Source organism: Notolabrus celidotus, chromosome 1 (genome assembly GCF_009762535.1).
Source record: "Notolabrus celidotus isolate fNotCel1 chromosome 1, fNotCel1.pri, whole genome shotgun sequence".
Classification (NCBI taxonomy): domain Eukaryota; kingdom Metazoa; phylum Chordata; class Actinopteri; order Labriformes; family Labridae; genus Notolabrus; species Notolabrus celidotus.
In genome coordinates this window covers 21,576,664-21,604,604 of record NC_048272.1, presented here as the reverse complement: position 1 = coordinate 21,604,604, position 27,941 = coordinate 21,576,664, and the positions used below count along the sequence as shown (strand labels likewise).

Sequence of the window (27,941 nt, the reverse complement as noted above, 5' to 3'; positions counted from 1 at the left end):
TGCTCAGCTGTCATACTGAACTCCCAAACACATCACACTCAGGCCAGTGACCTCCGCGTCCCAATGTGGCCTATTTGGAAGAGTTTTAGATCACACCCGAGCATCCCGGTTTATTTATCACCTGTTCTGCAGCAAGACGCAGCGGCTCACATCACGATTTCTGTGCTTTATTTTTAACAAGCTGTTGTTTTATTCAGTCAGCATATTTCAACATAAAGCTTTGTAGACTAAAGCTGCATCTTTGTTTTAACTAAAGGTGTTTAAGTCAAATCAGCAGGCAGTCTCTAGCTGGTATTTTATCTCAAACAGTTAAAAAGAAACTCTGGCATGTTTTTCATTTAAAATCCAAACCCTCTGAAGTCCAGCAGCTGCTCTCTCTGCTCTCCCTCTTACCTGCCTCTCTGCGCTGCAGGAGGCAATCAAAAGGCTGCAGAGGTTGGAGAAACAGTCTGAGAGTTTTTCAGCTAAATGAGAAAAAAAATAAAAATAAAACATTTCCTCCAGCAGAACTAGTTTGTTAGTCTTTATTTCTTCATACTCGTCAGAATGCTAATCTTCTCCGCCTCTTTTTCTCTTTTCTTGCCAGGGTATCGCTGGCACAGACGTGGCGAAGGAGGCGTCCGACATCATCCTGACCGACGACAACTTCACCAGCATCGTCAAAGCCGTCATGTGGGGAAGAAACGTCTACGACAGCATCTCAAAGTTCCTGCAGTTCCAGCTGACCGTCAACGTGGTGGCCGTGATCGTGGCGTTCACCGGCGCCTGCATCACACAGGTAATTTAATCATCCATGATCCTGACCTCTGGCTTTTATCTGGTATTAATGGTGAAGGTCATAACACCACATGGATCTGCTGTTAAAGCTCATATTAACATGCATGTTTTAGGCTTTATCATTTTAAAACAATGAATCTGTAATGATCCATTTAGTGTCCATCACTGCTGACATCTTTGATAGTTTTAATTCAGAAAAACAAACCTCAGCTCAGTCTCTTTAAAATAGATACTCGTCTAAATGTGCTGATAGCAAACAAACATGACAATGGTCTGAATCTAACCCTCAGTTGTATTGTTTTGATGATTGGTCATTTGGTCTGAAAATGTCTGAAACGGGGAACAACATCAACCTTTGTTCCCAAAACCAAGAGAGATAAAGTATCTGAAAATATCGACATTAAAGAAGCCGAAATCAGAAAACTTTGTCTTTGTTATTTAGCAAAGAAAAATCTCAGACGGATTACCTGATGACCAAAAATCAACTTTCCACAAATACAAGAATTACTGAAATTATTAAAGCAACTGGAAAAGTTTTATTGTTATGTTGAATGGTCTTTATCTGTAAGCTTCAAGAAAACATGCACGGAATGGAATGAAATGGAATAGAATGAAATGGAATGGAATGGAATGAAAGAATAGAACAGAATGGAATGGAATGGAATGGAATGAAAGAATAGAATGAAATGGAATGGAATGAAAGAATATAATAGAATGAAAAAGAATGATAGAATAGAAAGGAATGGAATGGAATAGAACAAAAGAAAAGATTGGAATAGAATGAAATGATAGAATAGAATAGAATAGAATAGAATAGAATAGAATAGAATAGAATAGAATGACAGAATGGAGTGGAATTTAATAGAATGATAGAAAAGAATAGAATGGAATAGAATGGCAGAATAGAATGAAATGGAATGGAATGAAAGAATAGAATGACAGAATAGAATGAAATAGAATCAAAAAATAGAATGACAGAATAGAATGGAATTGAATGACTGAATAGAATGGAATACAATCAAAGGATAGAATGAAAGAATATAATCAAAGAATAGAGTGACTGAATAGAATCAAAGAATAGAATGACAGAATAGATTGGAATAGAATGGAATGGAATGATAGAAAGGAAAGGAATGAAAGAATAGAATGGAAGAGAACGACAGAATGGAATGGAATGGAATAGAAAAGAATTATAGAAATGAATGGAATGAAAGAATAGAATGGAATAGAATGACAGAATAGAATTGAATAGAATGATAGAAAGGAATGGAATGTTAGAATGGAATGGAACGAAAAACTAGAATGAAAGAATGGAACAGAATGAAAGAATGGAACGGAATGAAAGAATAGAATGGAATGACAGTATAGAAATGAATGGAACACTGAGCATTGTGCAGAAGACTCTGTCTGTGCTCATATCAGCTGTAGAGCACAAATGAGCCTTTAAAAAACAGTTGGACTCTAAACACTGTCCTGTCTTCAGTTTTGAGGCGTTGCTCTTTGCTCTGGCTCGGTTCAAACCGGATTAAGGAAGCACAGGTTTCAATGTCAGAATGAGAACTTGAAGCAGGGCTTCACTTGTGCAATGACTTTCCAAAATACACATTACAAAATGTTGACTTTATTATGATATTTCGTGCAAGCAAGTAAAGCTTTCTCTCTCAGCATGTGAACATTTGAGTTGTTGGATGGAGAACTAAGTTTAATGTTTGTGCTTTCACAGCGTTTAATGCATCAGATGAAGCTCAGACTATCAATCCAAAGGGGACAAAAAATCTGCTTCCAGGAGGGACATTTTGCAAACACAGGTGTTGTGTAAAACATGAAGACCAGCAGATAGACACTGAACTGGAAGCTAGTATGAGCTCTTTCATATTTATTTCATCATGCTTCTTTAAAGTCTCTGCTCCGCTCCTTTAAAAGAAAGGATCAGTCCCTCTGTCCTCTCCCCTGCTGGATTTAACACAAGCTTGATTTAAGCTAATTTTCTGACATTGTAAGGTTAACTGTTTTGTTTGATGAATCTTCTGCTCTTACACTACATCCCTACATTCCAGTTTTTGATCAGATCTCCACAGAAACAGTAAAAACGAGTCGTTTTTCATGTGTGATGTGACGGTGTGAGCGCTGTGAGGAGGCGAGGCCGCCATTTCAACGTGTTTTTGTGTTTCCTAATGTGTCTCTAATCAGGAAAACTGAACTCCTGACACAATATAAAAAAAGTAACTGGCGGCTGTGTATTAATTGAAAGGCTCACAGCTGGCAGGACAGATAACTCACTCGTCTACAGAGCGCAGAGCTCAAAGTAGGCTAAGATACAGCCTGAAACCATGGCAACACGTCACCATCATCTTCCTGAAATATAACAGGGACTCAGCAGGTCTTCGGTCTCTGTGCCGCCGCGTTTATACGACTGATCATCCTAGCTGGCTTCTTGTTAGAGCTCTGACATGTTGGTACAGATCATTAAAGACCATAAACTGATTTATGTCTTTATTGTTTACAGAGGAAGGCGTAGGTTTGCGTTCACATGTGGCGGGCGGAGAGGGGGGGGGGTCATATTAAGTGTGAGCGCTGCATTTATACATTTAAATCCCTCTGGCAGGCAACACGCCACAGTTTATCTTTCTCCGTGCTCAGTGTTGGCAGAAACTCCTGGAGATGCTCTGTAAATCTTTGTATCGTTAAAGAAGTGAAGCATCGTCTCAGGGAGATATTCTGCCTCTGACCCACTTCCCCTTCTTTGACCTGCGGGAGGAAACTGTTGCTGAAGTTTGGAGGGAAAAACTGTGAATTATAACATTTTCAAAAATATTGTTACGCCACCAAGCTGACGACAGCCATGGCAAGAGTGTCGGCTGATCATAGACTGGATGTAAGGAGCAAGCTGCAACCTCTGGTGTTGAAAAAAGAATCAAATGAGGAGGTGTAAAAAAAAACTGCAGTTCTTCAAGTGTCCACTAGAGGCTGGCTCCAAAAGCCAGGGAACCCCCATCAGGTCCCATGTTAAAATGCCAGACTTTACAGCAGAATCAAACAAGTTTCTCACCTGGCTCAAACGTAATTTTTGTGATGTAGCTCATTTATTTATTTGTACTTTAGGATGCAGATTACGAAGAATAATCTATCACTGAAGATGCTATAAAAGATATGAGTCAAGTTTGCATGATGAAGCCACTGCTGAAGTGTGTGAAACCTGCATTCTTTCCAGCAGCCAGCAGAGGGCAACTTTACTGTTTCAGATTCTATAGAAGACTCTTAAAAGAATGGCCGTACTTCTTAAGGCTGATTTATACTTCTGTGTCACCCCTTTCGCAGCAGGGGCTGACACGGACATGAGCACCACATACTTGTGCCTTGATGTGTCCGTGTTGCGCAGCAGTTCCCTGCCGAAACCCTTGAGGGCAGTGTGGTCTCTCTGATAGTCGGTCGCCTACTTCCTGCCCTGCTATGATCTCTGTTTACTTTTCCACAGCGATTCAGAACGTGTTATGTTAATCTACAGCTGATACATGTTGCTGTTTATCATACAGACATGATTACATGAAGAATAGAGAAGAGGAGATGAAATACTAGGCCGATTTGTGTCCGGCGTCCAGGATCCCGGAAGTGCTGTAAATACGGGAAATACAATGCCGCCAAGCGGACCAATCACAGGGCTTGCGGTCCGCTTCGATTCAACATGTAGTTACATTTTGGAGGAGATGCACGTCAGCTACGTGTGTAGGCCTTTGCTTAGGTATGGGAGCTATGTGGACCCCCGGCGTAGACTACACTGTCGATTCGACACAGAAGTATAAATCTGGCTTTACTGAATTTATTACGCAGTGAACCTTTTCCAAATAACTTCATGGTCTCGATTGTTATTTTCAAGTCCTCCTCAGAACAGCTTGATGTTTGTTGAGTAAGTTATGTTCCCATTCTGAGTAAAATAGTTAAACAGGCATTATTCAGGGTTACATTGTGACCGACACTAAGCCTGTTATCCAGGATAGAGGTATAGCAAGTAAGGGACAATGTGTCGTGAATGGGTCATTATACAAATAACATGGTTTCGTTCTAATTTGCATAACCAGTGATGTTCACGATACATAATCTCCCTTACAACCTGACCAACAACTAAAGCCATGAACAAGCTGATACAATATATTAATTTAAGGATGATTTTATGGGATTATAAGTTAGTTATAGTCCTTCTGATCACACAGTCGGTAATGCCTCGCACTGCAACAGATTCTTATCAGCCTCCTGCGAGATAAACGCACATCAAACTGAACATTTCTTCAGTCAGGTCAAATTATTATCCTGCTTAGAAGACAGAGAAGACTGTAGTTCTTCTATGAGTCCAGAGAGACGTCTGCAGGTCATGCATATCCAGAAATACATTTTCATGCCCCCGCTCCGCTTAGTGCAAACTGCAGCTCTTGGAAACCCCCCGCTGCCAAACCATGTTTGATTTTTGTACTTTCAAGTAAAAACCTGTCTTTGAATGTTTGAGTTTGGCTGTCAGGGGTAAATAGGGAGACACCACCAGGGGCTGCCCTAAAAAACGCTGTCTCCCAGAGTGTTTGATGAGAGCTGAGGGCAGGATGATTCTGTGTTACAGTTAAAGTTCAGTAATAAGGAGAGAAACTGCACTTCTGCATCCCAGAGCTGCGTTATGTAAAACATGTAAGGCCAGAAGCTAAAACCCGGAAACCCTGGAGGGAAATAACAGAGAGACAACAGAGTCGAGTCGTTGTTTTTCACTCAGTGAGAAAACAAAGAAACTTTACATTTACATCCTTCCTGAGAATTTAACTCTTTGTCTTTCTCCTCGTGCAGGACTCTCCTCTGAAGGCCGTGCAGATGCTCTGGGTCAATCTCATCATGGACACTTTGGCTTCCCTCGCTCTGGCCACTGAGCCGCCCACTGAGTCTCTGCTCCTGCGTAAACCCTACGGCCGCAACAAGCCGCTCATCTCCAGGACCATGATGAAGAACATCCTGGGCCATGCTGTGTACCAGCTCACCATCATTTTCACCCTGCTCTTCGCTGGTGAGTCTAAAACTGAAACATCCAGATGTGAACTCTGAATGCAGAAACAAAGATCAGCAGTGTGAGAATCTTTTCTGTTGTTGTTTCTCAGGTGAGTGTTTCTTCGACATCGACAGCGGCCGTAACACTCCCCTGCACTCGCCACCATCGGAGCACTACACCATCGTCTTCAACGTGTTCGTCATGATGCAGCTCTTCAACGAAGTCAATGCCAGGAAGATCCATGGAGAGAGGAACGTGTTTGAGGGCATCTACAGGAACCCCATCTTCTGCAGCGTAGTGCTGGGAACATTCGCCCTGCAGGTAACGCCACCTTCATCATCCAACGCCACGTTCCCAGTTGATTTGTGCCTTGATGTGTGCCTTGTGTGACTCCACCTGTTGGCAGAATGTGCAGTTAAAGTGTTCACAGGTCTAACAATAGGTCTGATAATCTTTAAAACTGGCTCACAGAGCAGAGTTTTATTTGATACAGCTGGTTAATGTCATTTTTAAGCACACTGTATTTAAACTGAAGTTAACCGTTTATTTGTTGGAGACTATTTTCAGAGGCGGATTAAACGATCTGCTGTCAATAGCAGGACAGTGTTTGTGAGCTTTAATAAAAATAAAATGTGTGCTAACTGTGATGAAGGAACCTGTGACTGATGTGACATATTCTTTAATAGAGATGTACGATCATTGGCTGTACGTAAGGATGGATGACACGCCTCTTCACCTCCGCTTGTTTGAGCAACAGTGAAGCCAAAATACATCACTCTTAAAATCCTTAAGATGTCTGAAAATCTTGAATTCAGAATTTTTATAGTTGAGGGCAAAAGGTTTAAAAGTCTGATCTGAGAGGTTTAAAGTTTTTAATATTTCCCATACTTTAGAAATAATACAATCACACAGATGTTAAAATCTGAGGTGACAATAACTCTTTTCCTGCCTTGAAAACTGCACAAGTGTTATTTGTTATGAAGTTTTTAGTATTTACAAGTCATCTACATACAAAAAAATAGGCAGATTATAAATGTTTGATTGAAATAATAAGATGCCACCAAAGAAGATGAGGAGTTTGTCTCATGCTGTGGAGTTTTCTGAATGCTCCTTTATCTACACTGCTTCTTATTTTTGCTGCATCTAATGTCCCGTTCACACCAAACGCAAACGATCGGGTTTCAAACGCAAGAATGCACACTTAATTAAGGCTTCAAAATCACATGTATGTGAGTGCCCAAGATGCACATTTTTGTGAGACTGGAGGTCTCAGTCTGTCGTCATCAAACAAGGTTGAGCTTGCGGACATTTAATTGTGAAGCCGAGGGTGCTAAAGGGGGCGGAGCTAACTTCCTATTTCAACCGATAGCTAGAATCAAGTGACAGACAAAGTTTCCCTACTTAGCAGATATTCCTCCTCACTCTCTTTACTCACAGTGAGCTCGTTTTTATTCCTGATCCCATAAAAACAGGTAGAGTCCCAGAGTTCATGAAAACACACAGAGATACAACCAGTATCAAGAATCAAGAAAGCTTTATTGCAGCGTGAGCTTGCACGCGCAAGGAATTTGACGTGGTGATTGTAACACTGGTACTTGACAACAAGACAGTAAGGACAATGAATATAGAAACCTAAAATCTAATCTAAAATTCTAAATAAAATAAAAATACTATCTATACAAAGAAAGGTATAGAAGTACTTTTAAAGACATGAGTTCACCTCTGGTAAAAGTGAGGCGAGTAGAGTGGCTTAGGGCAAAGAAAACAAACAAAAACAACAATAATACTGAGGAGCTCCACACCGAGGTCGCCATCTGCGGCGCCATCTTGGATCGATATGTCTGATATATTCCAAATGAATGAACCTCCACCGGTCTGTACATCACATCAAGGAGGATATGCATGCCCTGTTACAACAGTTACATTAATTTCCTGTTTTCTCTGGAGTGAAGGGAATTCATCTCAAAGTTTGCAGCTGTATCTGATGCCTTCATTCAGCTGTCGGTGTGACTTTAAGAGAGTAGAGAGCAGAAGAGGAAGAGGGGGATGACTGAGTCAAACACAGAAGGATCTCTGGCTTTAGATCCTCAGATGGTTCCTGTCAGAGGACTCAGCTGATGTCTCCGTGTGTTTCCTCCTCAGATCATCATCGTTCAGTTCGGAGGGAAGCCGTTCTCCTGCACGGCTCTGACCATCGACCAGTGGCTGTGGTGCGTGTTCATCGGCGTGGGAGAGCTGCTGTGGGGACAGGTGAGACCAAAAAACAGAGTCAGAGTCACAGGTGTGACGTCCTGAACGAACTGCATCAGAGCAGGAAGTGAGAGAACAAACTGAGCAGAGGATGCTTGTGTTGCTTGTCACGCTTTCCGCTACTGCAGCGTTGCCATCACAACCATCGCCATGGTAATGAGCTTGGTACATGAAAGCAGTGCAACTCCTGTTTACGAGCACACACACACGCACACGCGCACACACGCGCACACACACACGCGGAGGTAAAACAAACCCTGCGTGCTAGTCCCTCTGTGGACACACGTGAAAACAGACAATCAAATGCATGATCCTGTTAGCATGCCCTCAAACACACACACACACACACACACACACACACACACACACACACACACACACACACACACACACACACATACACACACACACACACACACACACGGGCTTATAAAGCACACATATATAAAAAGCTGAGTCTTAAGGAGCCTGGTGGGTTCAGTTGGAGGGCAGACACGGAGAACAGAGAGGCGCTGACAGAAACAGGCTGATCTGAGGTCTGTTTTTTTATCTCAGAGGTAAAATTGTTTCTTTTCTAACAGACCGAGAAAGTGACAGACGTGGAAAAATAAGCCGCAGCAGGAGGTTCGGCTCGATTTATAATTGAAATATGAGCAAACAAATCTGATCCCTGATTGTTCTATAAGAAATAAATAGATAGATAGTACGATGAAATGCAGCTCTGATGTCAGTCAGGACCACTCTCCTCAAAAGAAGTCATTATTTACGGAAAATAAGTTATATTTGGTGGTATCGCTCTGTTCTGGGAGCTCCCTGCCCTTCCAGGTGTACACATGGAACACCAAAGTCTAAGGACTAGGACAGTATTAACAAATGTTTAATTAATAGCACCTTTATATATTTCAGTCAGAACCACTCTTGTCAAAAGAAATAATTATCTGCATGTAATAAGTTATATTTGGCTGTATGGCTAAGGACTAGGACTGGATTAACAGGTGTAAATACCTGTATATATTTCAGTCAAGACCACTCTCCTCAAAAGAAGTAATTATTTGCGGGAAATAAGTTGGTAGTATGGCTCTGTTGTGGGAGCTCCCTGCCCTTCCAGGTGAATATGTGGAACTACAAAGCCTGAGGACTGGGACTATATTTACAGGTGTTCATACAACACCTCAGTCAGGACTAGTCTCGTAAAAAAATAATTATCTGCATGTACTAATTTATATTTGGCAGTATCTCTCTGTTCTGGGAGCTCCCTGCCATTTCAGGAGCATACGTGGAACACCAAAGCTTGAGGCGGGGAGAGCACACCTCCTGTCTCTTTCATGTGCTTAAATGAAAAGCAGAGTCGGGAGGAGCAGTAGCAAAAAAAAAACAGAGGGTACAGAACAAAGCAAGCTGGGGTGGAGATGGGTTGCAAAGCAGTTTGCAAACATGAAAAGCCAAGGTGGGGAGAGCAGCAGCAAAGACCAGAGGGAGCATCAGTGACGAGACAAATGACACTGGTAAAATCAGGTACAGCAGAAAGAGAGGAGCTGGGTTGGAGGCGGTTGACCTTTGCTATTTGGTTGCGTAGAGGATATCGGCTGAGCTGTCAGCTGATCGGGCTGGTGTTAAAAGCAGGGGCGGAGCTTGACTTTGTGGCCTCAACTAACGCTTTTCTCAGTTCAGTGTCGTGGCTATCTTTTGTTTTCTTGGTCGTCTTCTCTGAAGCCACAAGAAAAACTCATCAAACTATTGACCCAAGATTCAAAAGCTAACCTGTATCTATAAAATCAGCGCATTGACCTTTTAATGACGCTGCATTTGTCCCTCAGCTGATCACGGCCATCCCCACCCACCACCTGAAGTTCCTGAAGGAGGCGGGTCACGGCATCACAAAGGAGGAGATCCCCGAGGAGGAGCTGACGGAGGGCGCAGACGAGATCGACCACGCCGAGATGGAGCTGAGGAGAGGCCAGATCCTGTGGTTCAGAGGACTGAACCGCATCCAGACACAGGTACGAGCAGGGACACACGAGGCTCCACGGAAACTTCGGACTGACTTTAAAACTTTGTATTTTAACTTCCTGTTTGAAGGTTTTCAGGCTTCTAGGATGACATAACTTGATGTGTTGTCGTGAAAGCTGCAGAAACATCCAGGAGATTACTCTGTTTGTATCTTTGTTTGTTTTGCAGGTGAATTGTTGTCAAACTCAAGACTTTGAATCAGTTGCATCTTCATTCCCCCTAAAAATCGGCTGAACAAAAGAGCGCAGAGGAAGAAGAGACGTCACTCACTGAATAATCCTACCTGACAGTTTATGAGAGCCGCACTTACTGGTAGTCAAATCACATTTACGCAGGAGGAAGCAGAGGTTTGCTCTTAGCTCTAATATCTGCCACTACAAGTTTTTGATAAAAGGAGCGACGCCTGCAGCGAGTTCAGGCAGCTCCATCACCTGACAAACTCACCCTCCCATTCAGGCGGTGCATGTAAGCTGACAGGTTCCCGGTCTCTCACTGCAGCCCCATCAACGGCACGAGATACTCCAGTGCAGAAAGTGCTAATGTGTCTCACCTGTAGATAGACACTAAAAGAGAATGCATATTTTAAGGTAACAACCAGCAGGAGACGTAAAATCCTTTTAGGAGCCAGGACAAGGCTCAGATATCTGTTTTAACACAACAGGTGTTTGATGAGCTACATTTAAATAACTCATAAATGCACACAGGTTGATTTTGATTGTGTTTGCTGAACGATGGAGTAGAGTCGGTTTCGTTTCCACCGTGTAGTTCTTACTTTCGTTTCTGCAGCAGCTCAGCCCCCCGGTGAGCAGAGAAAAAAATGTTCACCCTTGCAGCAAAAACGGACAAGCGAAGAAGAGGTTTATGAATATCTCAGAGCGGTTATAAAATATGAAATATAGAATTTTTTGAGTTTAAAACCCTTTAAGCAAAGTAGGTGCTCTGTGGTTCAGGTGCAGGAAATAAAGGGAGGATATCAAACGTCTGAAATAAAGAATCAGCTTCTTATCCAGTCACAACGTCCTCCATGTCAGACTCGAACAGCCGAACACTCGTGCTGCAGAGGAATTAAACCAAAGCAGAGTGTGTGGAGGTAACATCAAACACACACACCCACACAAACATACACAAGTTAATTTCACACTCTGCTGCAGAGCTGCAGCACAGAACGACTTTATTAAAAGACAGAAATTAAAGACGGCATCCAGCGTGGGACAAAAAGCTTCTTGGATATTTTTACACTTTAGTCAGTCAGAGTTGGAGGCAAACAGCAGCACCTTCCCCTGTGACTCATCTCACAGTCTGGGACTTTACTGTGTGTGTCTGTGTGCGCGCGCATGTGTGTGAGTGTGTACGTGTGTGTGTGTGTGTGTGTGTGTGTGTGTGTGTGTGTGTGTGTGTGTGTGCTACCTTCCTCCTACAGCAGAGATCAGCACTCACAGAGCATTAGCATGTCCACAGGCAGTCCCCATTCAGTCCCTATGGGGTTCATTAGCCTCGATGCTAACACCCACCTACAGTAACAGCAGCCAAGACTCTGCTCCCACACACACACACACACATACACACACACACACACACACACACACACACACACACACACACACATACACACACACAGTCAGTCAGTCAGTCAGTCAGAGAGGTCAGGTGTTTTCCTCTCAGCAGTGGACTTGCTGGTTGTTGTTGGTGCTGCAGGGTAAACACTCCTGAATTAATAATATCTAATCTCTGTCTCCTGCTGTGCCCGCCTCAGTTTCTGTGTTTGACCTCTGCTGAAGCTTCGTCTCCAAACCTCAGACTAACTTATGAAACATCTCGCTGCCTCTTATTCTAACAGAGCACCAAATGTTTGTATTTACTTCACAAACAACAAACCGTATTGGTCCTCAATCCTTAAATGTACTCTTAATCTAAAGGAGCTGCAGATTTTGATGATAAAAGTGAACCTTTGGAAAGTTATCAGCTAAATCTGTAGCTCATTGTTGCTTCAGAGAGTTTAGTTCTAGTCTTAGATCTGGACTCTTATCAGCTGCAGCAGGGAGCTGGTTTCAGCTTTGAAGCTTTAAAAGACAGAATAAAACATCAGACTTCCTCCAGCTCCGTGCTCAGGACCGCCGGACAGCTGGAGTCATGTGACCGAGGTTTTCCCACAGTAATTACTGAATCAAGGATTCTCCTCCTCCTCTCCTCATCCATGTTGTCTTTCTGGTCCTCTGAAAACCTCTGACCTGTTGACTCCAGGCCTGGCTCCACTCATCATGACGGTTTGTTGTTGTAGATAAGTGAAATACAATCTGGTGATAACACAGAGTGTTTCATTCTGAAAATTAACCGGATGTTTTCATTTTGTTTTGGTGCCTGACTTCCTGTCCCGCTCCATCTGCTCTGTTGAGATTGATGCGTCGTGCTCCGGCATCCGGAGCAGCCATGTAATTCTACAAGTGTCGTCCACCTGTCATGATGATGACTGAAAGATTTCAAGACATGAGTTTTTATTTTTTGCATGTTTATAAAATGTGCTGCGGCAAAAACTCAAACACACACAGGAAAGAGAAACCAAAGGAGGCGGGGCAGGAGGTGTTTTTCAGCATCAACAGGAAGCTGTTGATACTGAAAAAATGATGGTGGAGACCAAAAAAGAGATCTCAAACCGAGCTAACATTGGACACAAACAGAGCTAAAGCTTAAGGTTCAACATTATTATTTCAAATCCACATCTTAGAAAGATTTTTCCCAACCCACATCCATCAGAGTCTGCCAGAGGAAGACTCTGAATGCAGACTCTGCTGAAATACAAGTAAATGGAAACCACAGCCTTTTAAAGAAAGGACAGATTGAAGTCAGGCATTAAAACTTCAAAGCCAAGTGCAGGTCAGAAGAATGAAGAAGAAGAAGAAACTAAACTGATGTATAAATGATTTGAAAATATCTCTTTTTCAATCAGTGCTGAAAGCTTCTTTAAAAGTTATTCTGTGTCCATCTGCATGGTGTTTCTGGCACCCCCTGGTGGCAGATCAGATGCAGTTTGAGACACTAAGGGCAAAACTATGAATTGCAGATTCCTTGTTACTGTAACATGAGCTTCACAATGAAGAAATCACGCTTTTATACATTTTATTTATCTAACAGAGGTCTTGGTATCACGGCATTTTGATGCAGTCAGAAGAATATGATGACTGCACTTCAGGCTTTTTATTGAGATCACGTGATGGGATCTGAAGCTCTTGATTAGATGGTCAGGGTGCAGGATTTGTTCCAGTAGAGGTCCAAACCCTGATACTGAAGCACAGGGCGTCATACACTAATCTCCAGCAGGTCTTCGTGAAGCTGCAGAGCGTCCTGAAAAGAAGGAGGTGATGCGAGGAGGAGCAGGACTAAACCTCTCGCCCTCTTCTGTCTCTGTCCATCCGACATGCTGTAGAGCAAAGAGGAAGCTCTCTCCTCTCTCTCCATGTATCTGTAATATCAGTGTACCGTCCTCCCGGGACGGTGAGGGAGGAGGGAATGGAGGGGGAGGCAACGAAAAAGGCTGCAAGCTAATTAGGTTCTTATCTCTCCACGCTCCTTTTCCTGTCCTCCTCCTCTCTAATCCTGGTGGGCAGCGATACGCCGCTCAACGCCTCGCCAGTCAAACACAGTGGGGGAATAATTGGTACAAGCAGCACCTCGCTGACGAAACTTTATCAGTCATTCCAAGTAACACATTTCTCCTCTCCCTCCTGTCCCCCACTCCTCTCTGAGTGCATTCAGCCTGATTCAAAGGCTCTTTATTCATTGCTCCGTCTCCTCCTTCATCCCTCCGTTCTATCAGAGCTGCTTCTGGATGTTCACATTTTGTCTTCCAGTCCAAGCTAAGTGACAGCTTTCACCTCTTCTCCTCGTCTTCTTCTACTCTCCTCCCTCCTCATGATGGTGTTCTAAATTTTCCCTCTCCGTCCCCTCTTTTTATCGACATCTTGATGTGTTTCTTCTGCAGCGCGGGTCGATAATGTCTGCTTAAATTGAAAAATGCATTGTGAAAAAGAATCGCAGTAAATTTGTTAGAAATGTGTCTTCTTGGTGCAGAAAATCAAAACAATGCCGCTCGGAGAATCTCTCTAAATAAATAAATAAATAAAATATGAATTAAAGCTCCAGTGAGGAGTAATGAATCAGACTGAGACCCATATTGATGTCTCTATATGACCCACAGGAGCACACATGACCATCAGTAAGAGGACCGGTAACTTCTTTGTTATTATTTGTAACGCCTGTCACCTGCCACCCGTTGATTTAGGGCCTGTGTCCACTAACAGAGTTTCTTTTTCTAGCAGCTCCTGTTTATCTTGTCAGCGCTCCAAACACAAAACTACCCTCCACATCTTCAGCCTTTTTGTGCCACAGCACTCTCAGCGCTTGACACTAACTCAACTTTGGGAACAGTGCTTCCTCGTCAGTGTCCTGTCCAATCAAAATCGTGAAGGTGCGGGTCTTCTGATATTAATGATTAAACTAATAGGACCTGAAACTGCTTATAATTATATATATCAACTCTATCAACGCTTGTACTGGTCCCTACAGTGGAGAGACTAACCACATTTGTTATTTCGAGGTACATGTCCAGGTTTAGAGCTAATGCTGATGCTGCGATCCAATTTCTATGAACTGATTTTTTAAAATTTGTATTAAATTTAAGAAAATATTAAGAATACATCATTTTAAAAAATACTTTATGAGGGACAATTTTTGTAATCTCGCAACATTAAGCGCCAGTGAGAAGTGCTCTGAAATCAAGTTTTAGGACGCTGGCGGTTCAAAAAAATCTGCAGGTGGACACAGGCCCTTAAAGCTTCTGCAAACTTAGCTGTTATTAAAAACTTCACTCACCAAAGATGAACTGTTAATTGCAGTTTAGATGTTTAAAATAATGATAGAGGAATACAAAACCCTTTTTATGCATGTACCAGACAATATCATCTTTGTCCATAAGAGGCGCCTGAATCGACCTAACGTCCTAAAAAATACTTACTGTTTTTAGATACACAAGAAAAATATACAAGTAACAAATGAAAAATAAGGAGTATTTTTCTTGTTTTTCCACTTATTTAAATATAATTTCTGTTTTTCTTTTATTTCATTCACTAATAATAAAGTTCCGTCTTATTTTAAGTTTAATTATTGTCTTTCATCTCATCAAAATGCTCACAACATTTTAAAATCAGGTGTATATCAGGTCCGTCTGATTAAAGGATACGATATCTCACATTACCAAAAGCACACTGAGGTTAGTGACTGAGCATCAGGCGTTGTCTGCCTGAAACCCTGTTTACCACCAAACAACCGGCTGACCTTTTAAAAGTTTAGTTGATGATTTATGTTTGGAGAGAAACATCGCAGGTAAACCATTTCCTGTCATCATACAGCCATTGTTTCCTGTGACAGCTCCAGCACACAGCAGCCTCTCGACAAATGTCAGCGCTGCTCTGTTTCATCTCAAATAAAAGCAGCAATTTCATCTCTTTACCTCTCTGGATCCGTCTCCGCTGCTGTTATTCCTGCCTCCCTCTTCTGTCTGTCGGGTTTGTGCTGCTCTTAAACTGTTCAATCGCTGATCTTCTGAATCCAGACTGTCTCACTTTACCACTAAACTCTCTCTAACCTCTCTTCAGGTGTCTCCTCGCTCCTTGTTTCCTCTCCTGTCTCCTTGCTCTGTCTCTTTGCTGGTCTAACACTGAGTTGTGGCTGTCCCCCCTTCAGATGGATGTGGTCTATACCTTCCAGACGGGCCAGGCAGCGGTGCCCGGTGCCCTGCGCCGCCAGCCAAGCGTCGTCAGCCAGCACAATGACGCCACTGCCGCCAAAACTCTCTCTAGCCCCACCCACGTAGGGCTTAGCTCCTCCACCTCTCTCACCAACTCGGCCGGGGCCCCGCCCCCCGCCGCTGCTGCTGCTTCCTCCTCCACTGCAGGCAGTGAGTTGGTGACCTGAGGCCAGCTAACACCGAGCTGCCCTGCTGGACTCTCTTTGTTTCTCTGTTGGACCGCATGAAACTGAACGCTGCATGACTCACCAACACTAAAACCTTCAATGTGTTTCTGTCATCAGCAGGTGTCTGCACATCGGAAACATCTGAGGGACTTTCTAATTGGTTAAACATCATTAGGACGTAGAACATTAAATAACTAATGTCACAGATAAGTGTAAATATCAGAGCTGGAACTATAGTTAGCATAAATTCACAAGCAGACGAACAAAATCAGGACAAACTGTTCTGTTGTAGCCGTCACTATCGTCCTAAGTCTAGACCGTTATTCCAAAGAAGCGCCCATTAAAAAGTATCTTAAATTGAATATTTAACAGCAGTAGGACAGGATTAGCTAGCCACAACAAGAGGTTCAGATATTCAGCGAAACAAACAAAAGAGATCAAACTCTTTAAGATATTTAAAAATGTATCTCACCTCATGTTCCTTTAACAGAGATGTAAAGAAAGGAAACAATCTAGTATCCTCTGGTTTAATATAAAGCATGCAGCAAGTGTAAAAGACTGCAGTTCCTTAAGTGTCCACTTGAGGCTGTCTAGAAAAGCCAAGGTGACTTCATAAGAGCCCAAATTTAGATGCTCATTTACAGCCTACTACAAAAATTCATTGTAATACAATTTTTTAGGTTGAGTTGTGCATAAAATAGGGGTGTGGTAAGCTGATTGTTTGAGGCGTGGCACTGGTCCCCCACTTGGCATCTGATTGGCCATCCCAGGTGCCACCCTAAAATCCTACGCAGTTATTTGCTGTTTGACTTATCAGAGGAGGAACTTATTTTAAAATCAACTATTTAGGATTCGTCAACCATTCTTTTAGTTGTGACTTTTTCTTTTAAGTCCGTATAGAGTTTCGGAGATTTACAAAGGTATAGCCGCTCTGTTTTGCTTCACAAAAGGAGGCACAAGCATTTAAAAGCTGTTTGATGCTTCAGTGATAGTCATTAACGGAAGGATAGGGAAGACAGAGAGGGTAAATGCTGGCCACCCCAGTCGAAAAAGCCTGGACACACACCTGCTGCCTCTTAGTCAGTCAGCCTTTCCAATACGGCCATTTTTTAGCTTCATAACATCTCTTCAGAAGCCAATAGGTCACAACACTGAGACTACGTCCATGTTTTAAACAGCTAATAACACATATTTTGTTTTAAACTTGTACTAAAGATGACATTTGAACAACCAAAACTGAGCAAGATGAGACTTTGACTGAGTGTCACACATGGATTAGGAAGTCAGACGGTATAAAAGACAGAGGAAGACATTCATAGTTTCAAGATCATACGTATAAAGACTAAGGTCAGTTAAACCTTCATGTGCAGACACCATCCTGTCTCCCTCTGTGAACTCTCTGTTTCTACCAGCTTCATCTTCACCTTCCTCCTCTGCAGCCTTCCTGATCTTCTTCTCTTCCTTTTTTTTAATACCCTTCATCAATTCCATCCGGCCTGCTGCTGCTGCTGCTTCTCCTCCTGCATGTTGTGGAGATTTAGATTCTTAACACGCATCTATTAACCCTTGTGTGACTTGCTGCCTGACGAGTTGATGACAGATCACAACTGATGGCCGAGTAGAACGGAGAGAAAGCCGTGAATCGTTCTGATTCATGACTCGGAGGGGAAAAAAATCCCTGTCCTAGTTTCTTTGTTGTTTTTTTTCTTTCCTTTCTTCTAAGAGGCGACAGCCTGGGCAACAAGATAATTTTACGGGTTAATCCTGAGCAGGGTTAAATCTGTCAGGCTCAGCAAGTCTCTCATGGTTTAAAAGCCAAGAGCTATTTAACTTGTGAGCTTTGTGTGTGTGTGTGTATTAGTGTGTTATGGTTACATGTATGCTCTAAGCTGCAGTGCTCAGCCTGCAGCTCTCCTGTGGTTCAGTAATAGAGAGCTTTGAACTGCAGGGTTATTAATTATGATGAAGAGTGTCTGCTGGTGCGTATAAATCAGTGTGATCAGCTGCAGCCTCTGTGGATTCATGACAGAGGAAATGACTTAAGGCAAAGAGAGGAGAGCAGCTAGAGGACAAAATGACTCTGCTCTGAATGTGATTATAAATACTTTACAGTGTGCATGTGTTTGTTGTTTTCCCAAGTGTGTGTGTATGTGTGTGTGTGCCGTGCATGTGTTGTTTACTGGGGCAGGGTATCGTTTGAACATTTTTTATACGAGTGCCAACACCATGAAGGATGAATAAACAGTTTGTAAAGAGGGGGCCAGAAATGCAGGGCCCCCATGAGCCACATTTTCCATGAATGTCAATTGTTTTTTTGTTTACACTCTTTGTTTATTAATCAAAATTATTTCTAAGGTTGTTTTTTTGGCCTTTAGTGAAAGAAAAGCTGAAGAGAGACGGTATCAAAGGGCCGACCAGCAGCCAGAGTATCGATCTGTATGTGGGGCTCCTGCTCTACCAACTAAGCTAAACCAGCCTCACTTTATTAATGTGATTTAAGGCGATTTATTTTAAGGAATATCCCCAAAAATAGAAAATCAACAAAGTTCTGCCTTCACAGATTGTTCAGTCAGGACAAGTCTCATCAAAATAATCAATTATTTGCATGCAACAAATTATATTTGGAGGTATGGCTCTGTTCTGGGATCTCCCTGCCCTTACGTGTGCCTACGTGGAATGCCAAAGCCTGAGGCGGGGGGAGCACGCCTCCCCTCTCTCTTTAATATATATACATGAAAAGCCAAGCCAGCAGCAATGAGTAGGGTACAGAACTGAGCGGCATCAGTGATAATGCATATGGCACAGGTAAAATTAGACAAAGCAGAAAGGAGGAGCAGGGGTGGAGGAGGGTTGTGAAGCAGGTTGCAAGAAGAGCATCAGGAGAAGGCAGACTAAAGCAGTTTCACTAGAGTGCACATTTAGCTATATGGGGCTGGCGTTAAGAGCAGCTGATGTTCTGTGGGCTGATCTTGACTTCTTGGCCTTCGTTCCTGATGCCGTGCTCATTTTTTGTGACCAAGCTGTCACAAAACATCAGATCTTGGTCTGAACCAAAAAAGCTCTGAGGTTAAATATCCTCTGTGTTAGGGTGATAACTTTGGAAGGGGACACAAACTTTGCTGCACAGGACTGCTCATTGCCAGCTCTCTGGACAGGCCCCCCTTAATCAGCCACCCCAAAATCCTGAACTATGTGGGGCTATTGATCTTGAGGCATGACTTGTGCTAAAATCAGCTATTTTCAAGAAGCTGCCAGTATTTATGTTTATTTATTTATAATTTTTTCATTTAAATGTCGTACATTTTCTTTTGTTGGTACTAAAATTGTTGAGAAATACTTCACACATCTATCTTATAATACCGATGTTCAGGAGAGGTATCAGTGTGTTAGTGTGGATTAGTGTTGAGTGTCTCTCTCAGGGCGAACATCAGACTTACAACCTGCTTATTTGGGTTTGCTTGTGTAAATGGTGTAAAAATCTGCTCTCTTGGTAAGTTAAATTCTGATTCTGGGGTCACGTTAAGTGTAGTCATAAAGATCAAGGCTCAGGTAAGGGAAGTACCAGTTATAGTTCAGGTGACTCTCCAGGAACAGGGTCTGTCAATCACCCCGCAGTGACTTCTGTAGAAGTGTTTGTTTTGCATGTGTGCTCGTGTTTTAAGTTGCCTGCTGGTTGATTTTTGTTGCAGTTTATTTTTGTGCATTGCGACTTCATTTTGACCGTTTTTTGATCTTGTGTGTTGTTTTATGAAAATGTTGTTTTTGGTTCCCCCGACATGTCTTCACGTGTTTTTGTTGTATTTTGTGATTTTGCACTTCCCCGCCTAGATTCAGACGCACCACCACCATGTGTCCCATCAGCCCCTGCTGCCTGTTTGACGTCACATTTGAACAGAATCTGAAGCTGTGAATCTGGCCGTCCTCTGATATGTCTTTGTGTTTCTGTTTCAGATTAAGGTGGTGAATGCGTTCCGTAGCTCCCTGTACGCGGGGCTGGAGAGCCCAGAGTCCCGTAGCTCCATCCACAGCTTCATGGCCCATCCCGAGTTCGTCCCACTGTCCGAGGAGGAGGCTCGCATCCCCACTATCGAGGAGACTGGAGACGAGATTGAGATCGACCCCCTTCCCAGCCCCTCTTCTGGGGCGGGCGGAGGAGGAGAGCCGCCCAGCGCCTTCCCCCACAGCTGCGAGTTATCCATCTGAGCTCCTCTCTCCTCCTCCTCCTCCTCCTCCTCTTCCTCCTCGTCCCTCCTCCCCATCAGCATCATCTGTCATCCCACCAACTGAACTGTCGCCGAGGAGGGAAGTCATCGCTCCTCTCATCCTGCACGCACACACATGCTTCACCTCGTGCTCACCCCCCTCAGTCATCGCTGCCACGTTGTGTTTTTCATACTAACTGTGGCATCGTTCTGCCTGTAAGTTTGTCCCTCCACCACCACCATACATGTCTCAGCAGAGGGTGGAGTCCAGCGTCTCCCCCGTGGAAGGCCTGTCCTCGTCCATTCATGTATATTTTTTACTCAATGATCCTTTTAAAAGCTTTTAAACTTTGTTGGGTTCAATCTTTTTTTTTGTGGGACTCGCAGCAGCATGTCGTGTTCTGTACTCGCTTTCATTCCTGCGTAACGCTTCTCAAAAAACCGCACCGAACTTTTCAAAGAGTGCAGTGATTCTCATGTACATACGCTTTCGCTCCAGCTAACAGCCGGGTTTGTGATCAGAACATTTTTAGGCAAATGCAAAAATGTAACCTTTTATTTTTGTTTTTTAAACCTCCTACACTTGTTAATCAATGGTTGATTCAAACTCCTGAGAATGTCTTGTGAGTGTGACACTACAGTCTGCAAGGTTCAAATGTTAAAAATGTTCTTCCCTTTATTGTGTCTGTATGTGTCGCTTTTTCTTTAGCTGCTGTGCTGCATGTGGAAGGACAGAATGTTTACTACACATAGATATATCTATCACGGCGGCGTCCAGAGAGGGCTCGCTCTCTGATCATCTCATCCAGTCAGGGTTCTGGTTCTCTCTGCCCCTCCCCCTTGTACGTCCACAGTGTTGATAGGAAACAGGAGCGTGCGTCATGTTTTCCCTCTAGTAGGATGCATGTTTTGTTCCATTCGTGTTGAGTCGCATGATAATTAAGGAATGAATATTTGGGATTCTGTTTAGACAACCATATGTTAGTTAGTCTGCAGCAGAGTCTGTTCAGAGCTCGGTTAACTGCCTGGATGTGGGACTGGACTTCTTGTTAGCACAACTGGACAAAACCAGACCTGCCAGTACTCGACTCATGCTTCAAAACTGTTGAAGGAACGCAAACCAGCTGATGGGGGGCATGCACAGATTACAGGACCTTCTTTTTAAACCAACTGGTGACATCACAGAGTAGAAGGAGATTTCAACCCAGATCCACGACCAAAGACATGGACCAACAAGATAATAGTGAAGCTTCTTAGGCTGGAGGACAAACCTTAAACCCAAAACTGATTCTCTTGTTCCCAAGAGTTCCCAAGTGGCATCCCAATTATTGGATGCAATGGCCCAGTTGTAGGTCAGTAAAACCAGCCTGAGCAGTCCTTCATTTTGCTCCCATGGGGTCAAATTGGGAATTCCCAAACTCCCATTGGCACCTTACTTGCTGGTGGCCTGGCAGAGGTAGTACTGATAAAATGGGGACACAATCACTGGATGAAGTGTCTCTACATGGTCACCCAAAGCGTCAGCCTGATCTGGTCCTCGTTTCTTTGACGTTAACAAACATGTACAGAGAAATTAAACCACAACACTTAGGTGATGAAGGTGACCACTTAATGTTCATTGTCCTGCATTTTTATAGCTTCCCTCTTCCTCTTCCTAATGTCGGGAGTGAACAAAATAAGTTCGACAACCAATCAAAACGACAAATGACCAAATCTGACCATGACACTGTGGGGTGAGACCCTCCCGCTAATCACTGCCCAACTTTACTGATCTCATAATGACCAAATTAACGTCCAGTGGACTGTCACAGATACACAGAATGTGTCATTTGGACTTAGTTTACAGCTCGGGTCGATGAAAAGAATAAAGTTTGCATCTTTTATATTTGTGCCTGGACACTACTGCCACCACAAGAGAAGTGTCATCCTGTTGTCTCAGCCCCTTGTAGGCAAAGTCCTTAAGTCCTGTTTGAGTCGTCACCCATTTAGATTAACAAAGTGCAATCCAAGGATGACTTGGTCGAAGAGGTGAAACAAAATCTTCAACCAAGTCTACATGTCTTTTGGATTCCACAGACTAACAAAGGTAGCCCTTACCTCCTGCCAAAAAACCTCCCAAAGCTCTCCCTGGTTGAACTATAGATGTCTCCAGACTGGATAGGATGCATCTCCGCAGTGAGCTCCAGGTCTGGTCATGAATGAACCAATAGGAATGGGAAGTAAACCACTTAGACTGAATCTTTTCAACATCATCTGGACTTGTGATTGCTATACTTTCCTGGACCAGAGCAAATCCAGTTCTCCTCGTGCCATATACACCTTTGTATCGTCTGCATATGTAATCGTACTGCCAGTCTTGAAAAACTATCCATGAGTCTGTCTCGGGTCACAATGCGAGACGTTCAGTTCTGCAGACGGGGGGGTTAATGGATCTCTGAACAGCTCCTGGACCGTCTCTCTGTGTTGAAGACAAATCTTAGTACCAATTCTGATGTTTTTGTTCCTGTATTTGTCAGAGTTCTAGGAACAGAAACTCAGTCAGTGACATTGCACAGCTGGCAGCAGAGAAGTTGTTTGATCATCATCCCTATCCGCCCTGCCTTGATTGATTAACAGTCGTCGTTGCGGCGGTCACGCTGGGGTTTATGGGAGACTGATGATGTTGGCCTGTAGAGTTAAATCCACTGTGCATCAGCCGCTCAGTACTTCCTGCCTGCCGTTGTCCGCAGATTACTGTCTTAAAAGAAGAGGGAATCATCTACCAATCAGAGGCAGTGATGCGTCTAATCCCCTCTTAGTCTGACTAGCAGCCATCAAGCTATCTTTGAACTAGGACACGTTATTGAAGTAATGTGCTACTACTGCCATATTTCCAACTTTTCTGTCATGACTAGGTTCTTCCTCTCCCCTCTGATGAGCTTTTTCTATGTAACTCAGAGCCATATTTTATAGGTTGTCTGTATTGTTTTTTATCTCATTGTTATCAAGGTTTCCTTTGGACTTTCCCACCCCGACCTTTCCCCTCTTCCTCCCCCCGGCCCTTTACTCCAAACACGACCAAAAAGCAAGGAGAAAATCTTCAGTCGTCACTGCCGAACCAAGTTTTAAAGGACCTCTACAATGTTTACATGAAAAGCAAGTGGGTGGCAGTTCGCCTGCGCTTCTCTCATCCGACCACTTCCCTTTCATTCCCTTGCTTTCCTGAATCTTAGAGTTACTATTTAACTAAATGGGGAATCTTTCTTGCATGGTTTTCATATAAAATTCAATGTTTTGCTCATTTTTTACAATTCTTCTGTATTTTTATATTAAGTACTTTTTAATATTTTGGAAATATATGAATATATATGTATAGGCTGAAGAGTTTGGTGACAGTACAGTACATGAATGAGATGAATCTAACGTGGACTCTGTCTTTTTACAGCTCTCTAAATATTTATGCCACGTGTGTCGTCTTGGTCACCTGATGTTAGGGCTCAGAAACCTGCAGTGACTTGTTTACTTCCTGTCGGCCGTTCAATTGGAATTCCAACTATTTAATTCTCATCAGCCCCCTTTTAAACGAGTATACTCACTTTATCTAAGATGTTGTGATACACTACACGCTATGTGATTTTGCAGTTATCCAACTCCATTAGATCGCAGCCAATGCAACGTGAATACAGCTAACTGTATCAAACATTAAATGGGAGTGTATAATTATTTATCCAACCTCTGGGTTTCTTTGTTTCTGTACTTTGAAGCTACTATGACTGATTTTCTTTGAGTGAGTGGATTGGTGTTTTTTAGCTGGCTGATGTCGGAGCTGGTGATTTTAAATAGGAGCAAAGCTGCGTCACACCTCTGGCTCTGCCTCCTTTTCAAAGTGGCAAAGGTTTGTGACCCCTCAGATGGACCAAATCTAGAAAATTAAGCTGAGGATCAAAGCCTGGCCGGCCCGAGTCATTAAATAAACCAATGTGTTGCTTTAAGACCCCAAGACTGGAGGCCTAAAAAGACGAGCCAAGAATAAAAAGCCCTCCTCAAACCAATGTGCAACGAATGTTTGAGGCGTGATTGGATCTGCTTCTCAGAGTGGACTGTGTAGGTACTATAACTTCCCCTATTTTTCCATAAACCCCTCTCAAAGTCTCGATTGAAGCATTTTGGTGGTTTCCATCTTGGTTTTCTGGGACCAGATGTGACCACGCCTGGATGACGGTGTTATAACTTAACTTTGTCTCCAACACTGGTCGTAGATTTCACTCTAAATGCATCATGATGAAGTAACTTTGCATGTTGCTTTATAGAATAAGACTTAAAACTTGTGTTCATGACCCAAAATGTGATAGAAAGATGTTTCCTGAGGATTCAAATCCACTGAAAGTCTGATTTTCGCATAATCTTGCGTGTTTCTGCAGCCACTCCAAACGCCCTCTGCTGGCCATTAAGAAGAATGCAAATTTAAGCTGCTTCTTCGTTGATTTCCCTTTAAAAACAAGAGGATACGTCCATTTATTTTAGACATGTAGCTAGTTTTAGTGTTATCTAAGTTTATGTTATATCTTGTTTGCAAAAAACAAACTCGTGGACCAACAAAAAACTCTGCCAAACTAAATGTTTACACTTTTTAGAACCCCTGTTAACTCAGTATTTAAAGATATATATTATTTAGACTTTTTAAGCTACCCATCCCAAAAAGCTTTACAATAATTATACATTTTGCTTTAATTCAATCTTCAAACCCGTTGTTTTGCACCCTGGGGGGCGAGGGGTTTCATTGGGCCCTAAAATGTCTCGGGCCAGCCCTGGATCACAAGTCGTGTCGTCTAAATTCAAAGATAAGGAAGGAGGAGTAAGGCACATTTTTGGTGTCCTTCCTAATGTTTGATTCGGTCATGAAGCACCTGATACCAAAGGAGGCGGAGTCAGTGCCAGGACACGCAGCTGTAGATCTCACCGCCATTTTCTATAACTGCAAAGTTCAGGAAGAGAGCAGGACTGTTGAAGTGCTCATGACATCACGTCCTCTTTCTGCGGTGTGTCTGTAGGCTCTGAACGAGACACACCTCCTGAATTATGACGCTTCTTTGTTTTGTCGAGTGAATCTGACAGAACACCTGATCTTCTCCAGTCAGTACAATGTAAATATTGTCATATAAGTGAATGAAGTGTATCTGCTGTCTGTGTCCGTGACAGGAAATGGGAGAGGGGGCAATCAGCCAATCATCACCCAGCGAAGCTTTAAGAATGTTCTGCCAAAGTCGTTTCCTCTTTTCTTTCTTCTTCTGCACAAAAGTTTGTTAGAGAGTTTACCGCCACATGCTCCCTTCCCCATCCTCCTGCTTGGATATGTCCCTCTGTACTCACCATAGCCTTGGTGTGGTTAGGATGGTTGTCTGTTGGACTGGTTGGACTGGTTGCCCTCACGTCTCATGCCAGGCGCACAGTACAGCCTCGCCATCAGAGACGCTCCAGGCCTGTTTGTGCTTCTGGTTTTAACAAATGACAGACCGGACGAGACTCAGCAGCGGACTGAAACTCTTCACCTGGTTTTAGGTTCCTTTGTTGTTTTTTTGGGGGGAGTTTAGAGGATCTCAGTTTGCCACAGTTTTCCAGCAGGACTTCTGTACGGTGACAGAACTTGCTTCTTATCCAGTCATTGTTGCATTTTGACTACTTCCTCTTCAGAGCACTGCCTTTTCTCAGAACAGCTTCCCGTCGTCGGATTTTTAAGGAATTATTTGCAGAACCTTTACATCCACTTCAAGATTCACAATCTAAAAAAAGGTCCAAACGAACTGGAATATCACAGTTGGAAAAGTCATAACCACTTAACATATATATCTATATATTTATATATATTATCTCTATATATTTATATCTAGTATGCATATATGTGCCTATTTATATTAGATATAAGTACATAGACATATATATGGTTTCTCAGTTGAACTTCATCGCAAAAAAGACTGAAAAAGATTTGTTTTCTGTAATTACTATGATACACAGTAATAGGCGTTGGTGTTATTTTTGTATAAACATAATATCATCTATGTGGCATGCATGACATATATACAAAATTTGGTGGTTTAAAGCAATATGTCCAACCTGGTGCGATTGGTTCTGTCGTGTTCTGTGTAGCCTAAAGCCACTCTGTGCAAAAAGAGATAAAAAAAAGAGAAACTGCATTTGGATAAAACTAACTGTTCAGTATATGTGTTCAATGTTCTGTGTTCTGCATGTTTTAGTATGGAATGAAACATCCCCAAATGTTGGCTTGTTTTTCCAGATGAATCTCAAATACACGCCCCAACACATGCAACATCATACACATACACACGCATGCACACACACATGTATTTGCACTGTGAGGTGAAACACACTGAGGAAATTAAAGCTGTGTGACTTCTGATGGATGGATAGATGAAAGATGATTTTTTTTTCCCCCATCGTTTCATTATAACAGAAACGAAAACTGTCCGCCGCTCGTTCACTGTTTTTTCCATCACCCTCTCTTGAGAAACTGATGCTGAGATTTACAGACGTTCACCGAACTCATCATCACCCACTCATGTGCGCAGTGAGAGGAAGAGGGAGACGATGACAGTTTACAGGCCTGAAACATTCAGCATGTTGTTCAGGTAGGCTTCTGCTCTGCAGGTGTCATCATCTCACCGGTCACATCCATTGATCCCCTGATCCATTATCCTCCTGCTGATACACTCAGGAGGATAATGCAGCTTCTGTTGCTCATCTGTGAACATCTGTGTCCAAAATAGAGCCCAGCGTTGGCTGGTTATTTTGGCTGATGGGATGTTAAAGTAAAAATTTTCCACCGGGATCATTCTCTATCTCAAGTATATTGATTAATCTTCACGTTTGTACGACTTTTTGTCTGATTGATCAATATATGGTTTTGTCTGTACAATGGCAGGACAAGGTGACATCTTCAAATCCTTCCATCTTGTCGAAAGCCCCCAAAAAATTCAGTTTGTCTTGATTTATCCACAAATTTTACTCAAGGAGATGAAATCAGACTTTAGCATAAATTAATTGGTACTGACGAAGCTCCTAACAACACTATCACTCTTACGACACTTCAAGACACCACGAGAATTGCCAAACTCAAATATTTGTCCACCTCAGTTTTCCATTTTTACACCTGAACAATAAACAACATAAAACATGTGAACCAGTGAGTTTGGAGTCGTGGGAATGTGTTTCTCTTCTCTTCTGTTAAAGGCAGGCGAGGAGTTTCCCTCTGTTTTCAGTATTCGTGCAAACTTAGGCTAACGTAAATCATCCTCTACGCATTGCACACTTACACAGATACTGCATCTATCTTCATATTTGGTGTATTTTCCACAACATGGAGGGTTGAATGTTTCAACACCTTCTGAAAACTGCTGGGAATGCAGATCTGCTGAGTGAAACCGTTTATTTATGCGACTCTGGGCTAAAAGACGTCAAATTATGTGATTTATGTAACCAGTGTGTAAATGCATTAACGGACAGGAGTGTTTTTTTCTCTCAAGCTTCTTTAACATCACCTGGTCGATGCGTGTATTCAGGTTTTTCCAGGAGACTGTTTATGTCGTGCAGAAAACAAGTATTTTGTTTGCTGAATCTTTTCCAGTAGTTTTCGCGCCTCAGATTTTGAGGATGTTTCTCCTTGTGTTTGATATTTTGCAGAACAGCCTCAGTTTTGTTTGGTTCAAGCACCAACTCCACAT

At 42.7% G+C, this 27,941-nt stretch overlaps 1 protein-coding gene across 1 annotated transcript in view; it reads left to right on the top strand.

Moving 5' to 3' along the window:
* Positions 1-27,400, top strand: part of LOC117822908 (plasma membrane calcium-transporting ATPase 1-like) — a 154,145-nt gene extending 126,745 nt beyond the window's left edge. Inside the window, 6 exon segments of the mRNA XM_034697862.1 lie at positions 587-778; positions 5,602-5,815; positions 5,907-6,118; positions 7,940-8,047; positions 9,865-10,047; positions 19,976-27,400. Of these exon segments, the coding sequence (XP_034553753.1) occupies positions 587-778; positions 5,602-5,815; positions 5,907-6,118; positions 7,940-8,047; positions 9,865-10,047; positions 19,976-20,227 (1,161 nt within the window). The 3' untranslated portion in view covers positions 20,228-27,400.
* The last annotated feature ends 541 nt before the right edge of the window (positions 27,401-27,941 follow it).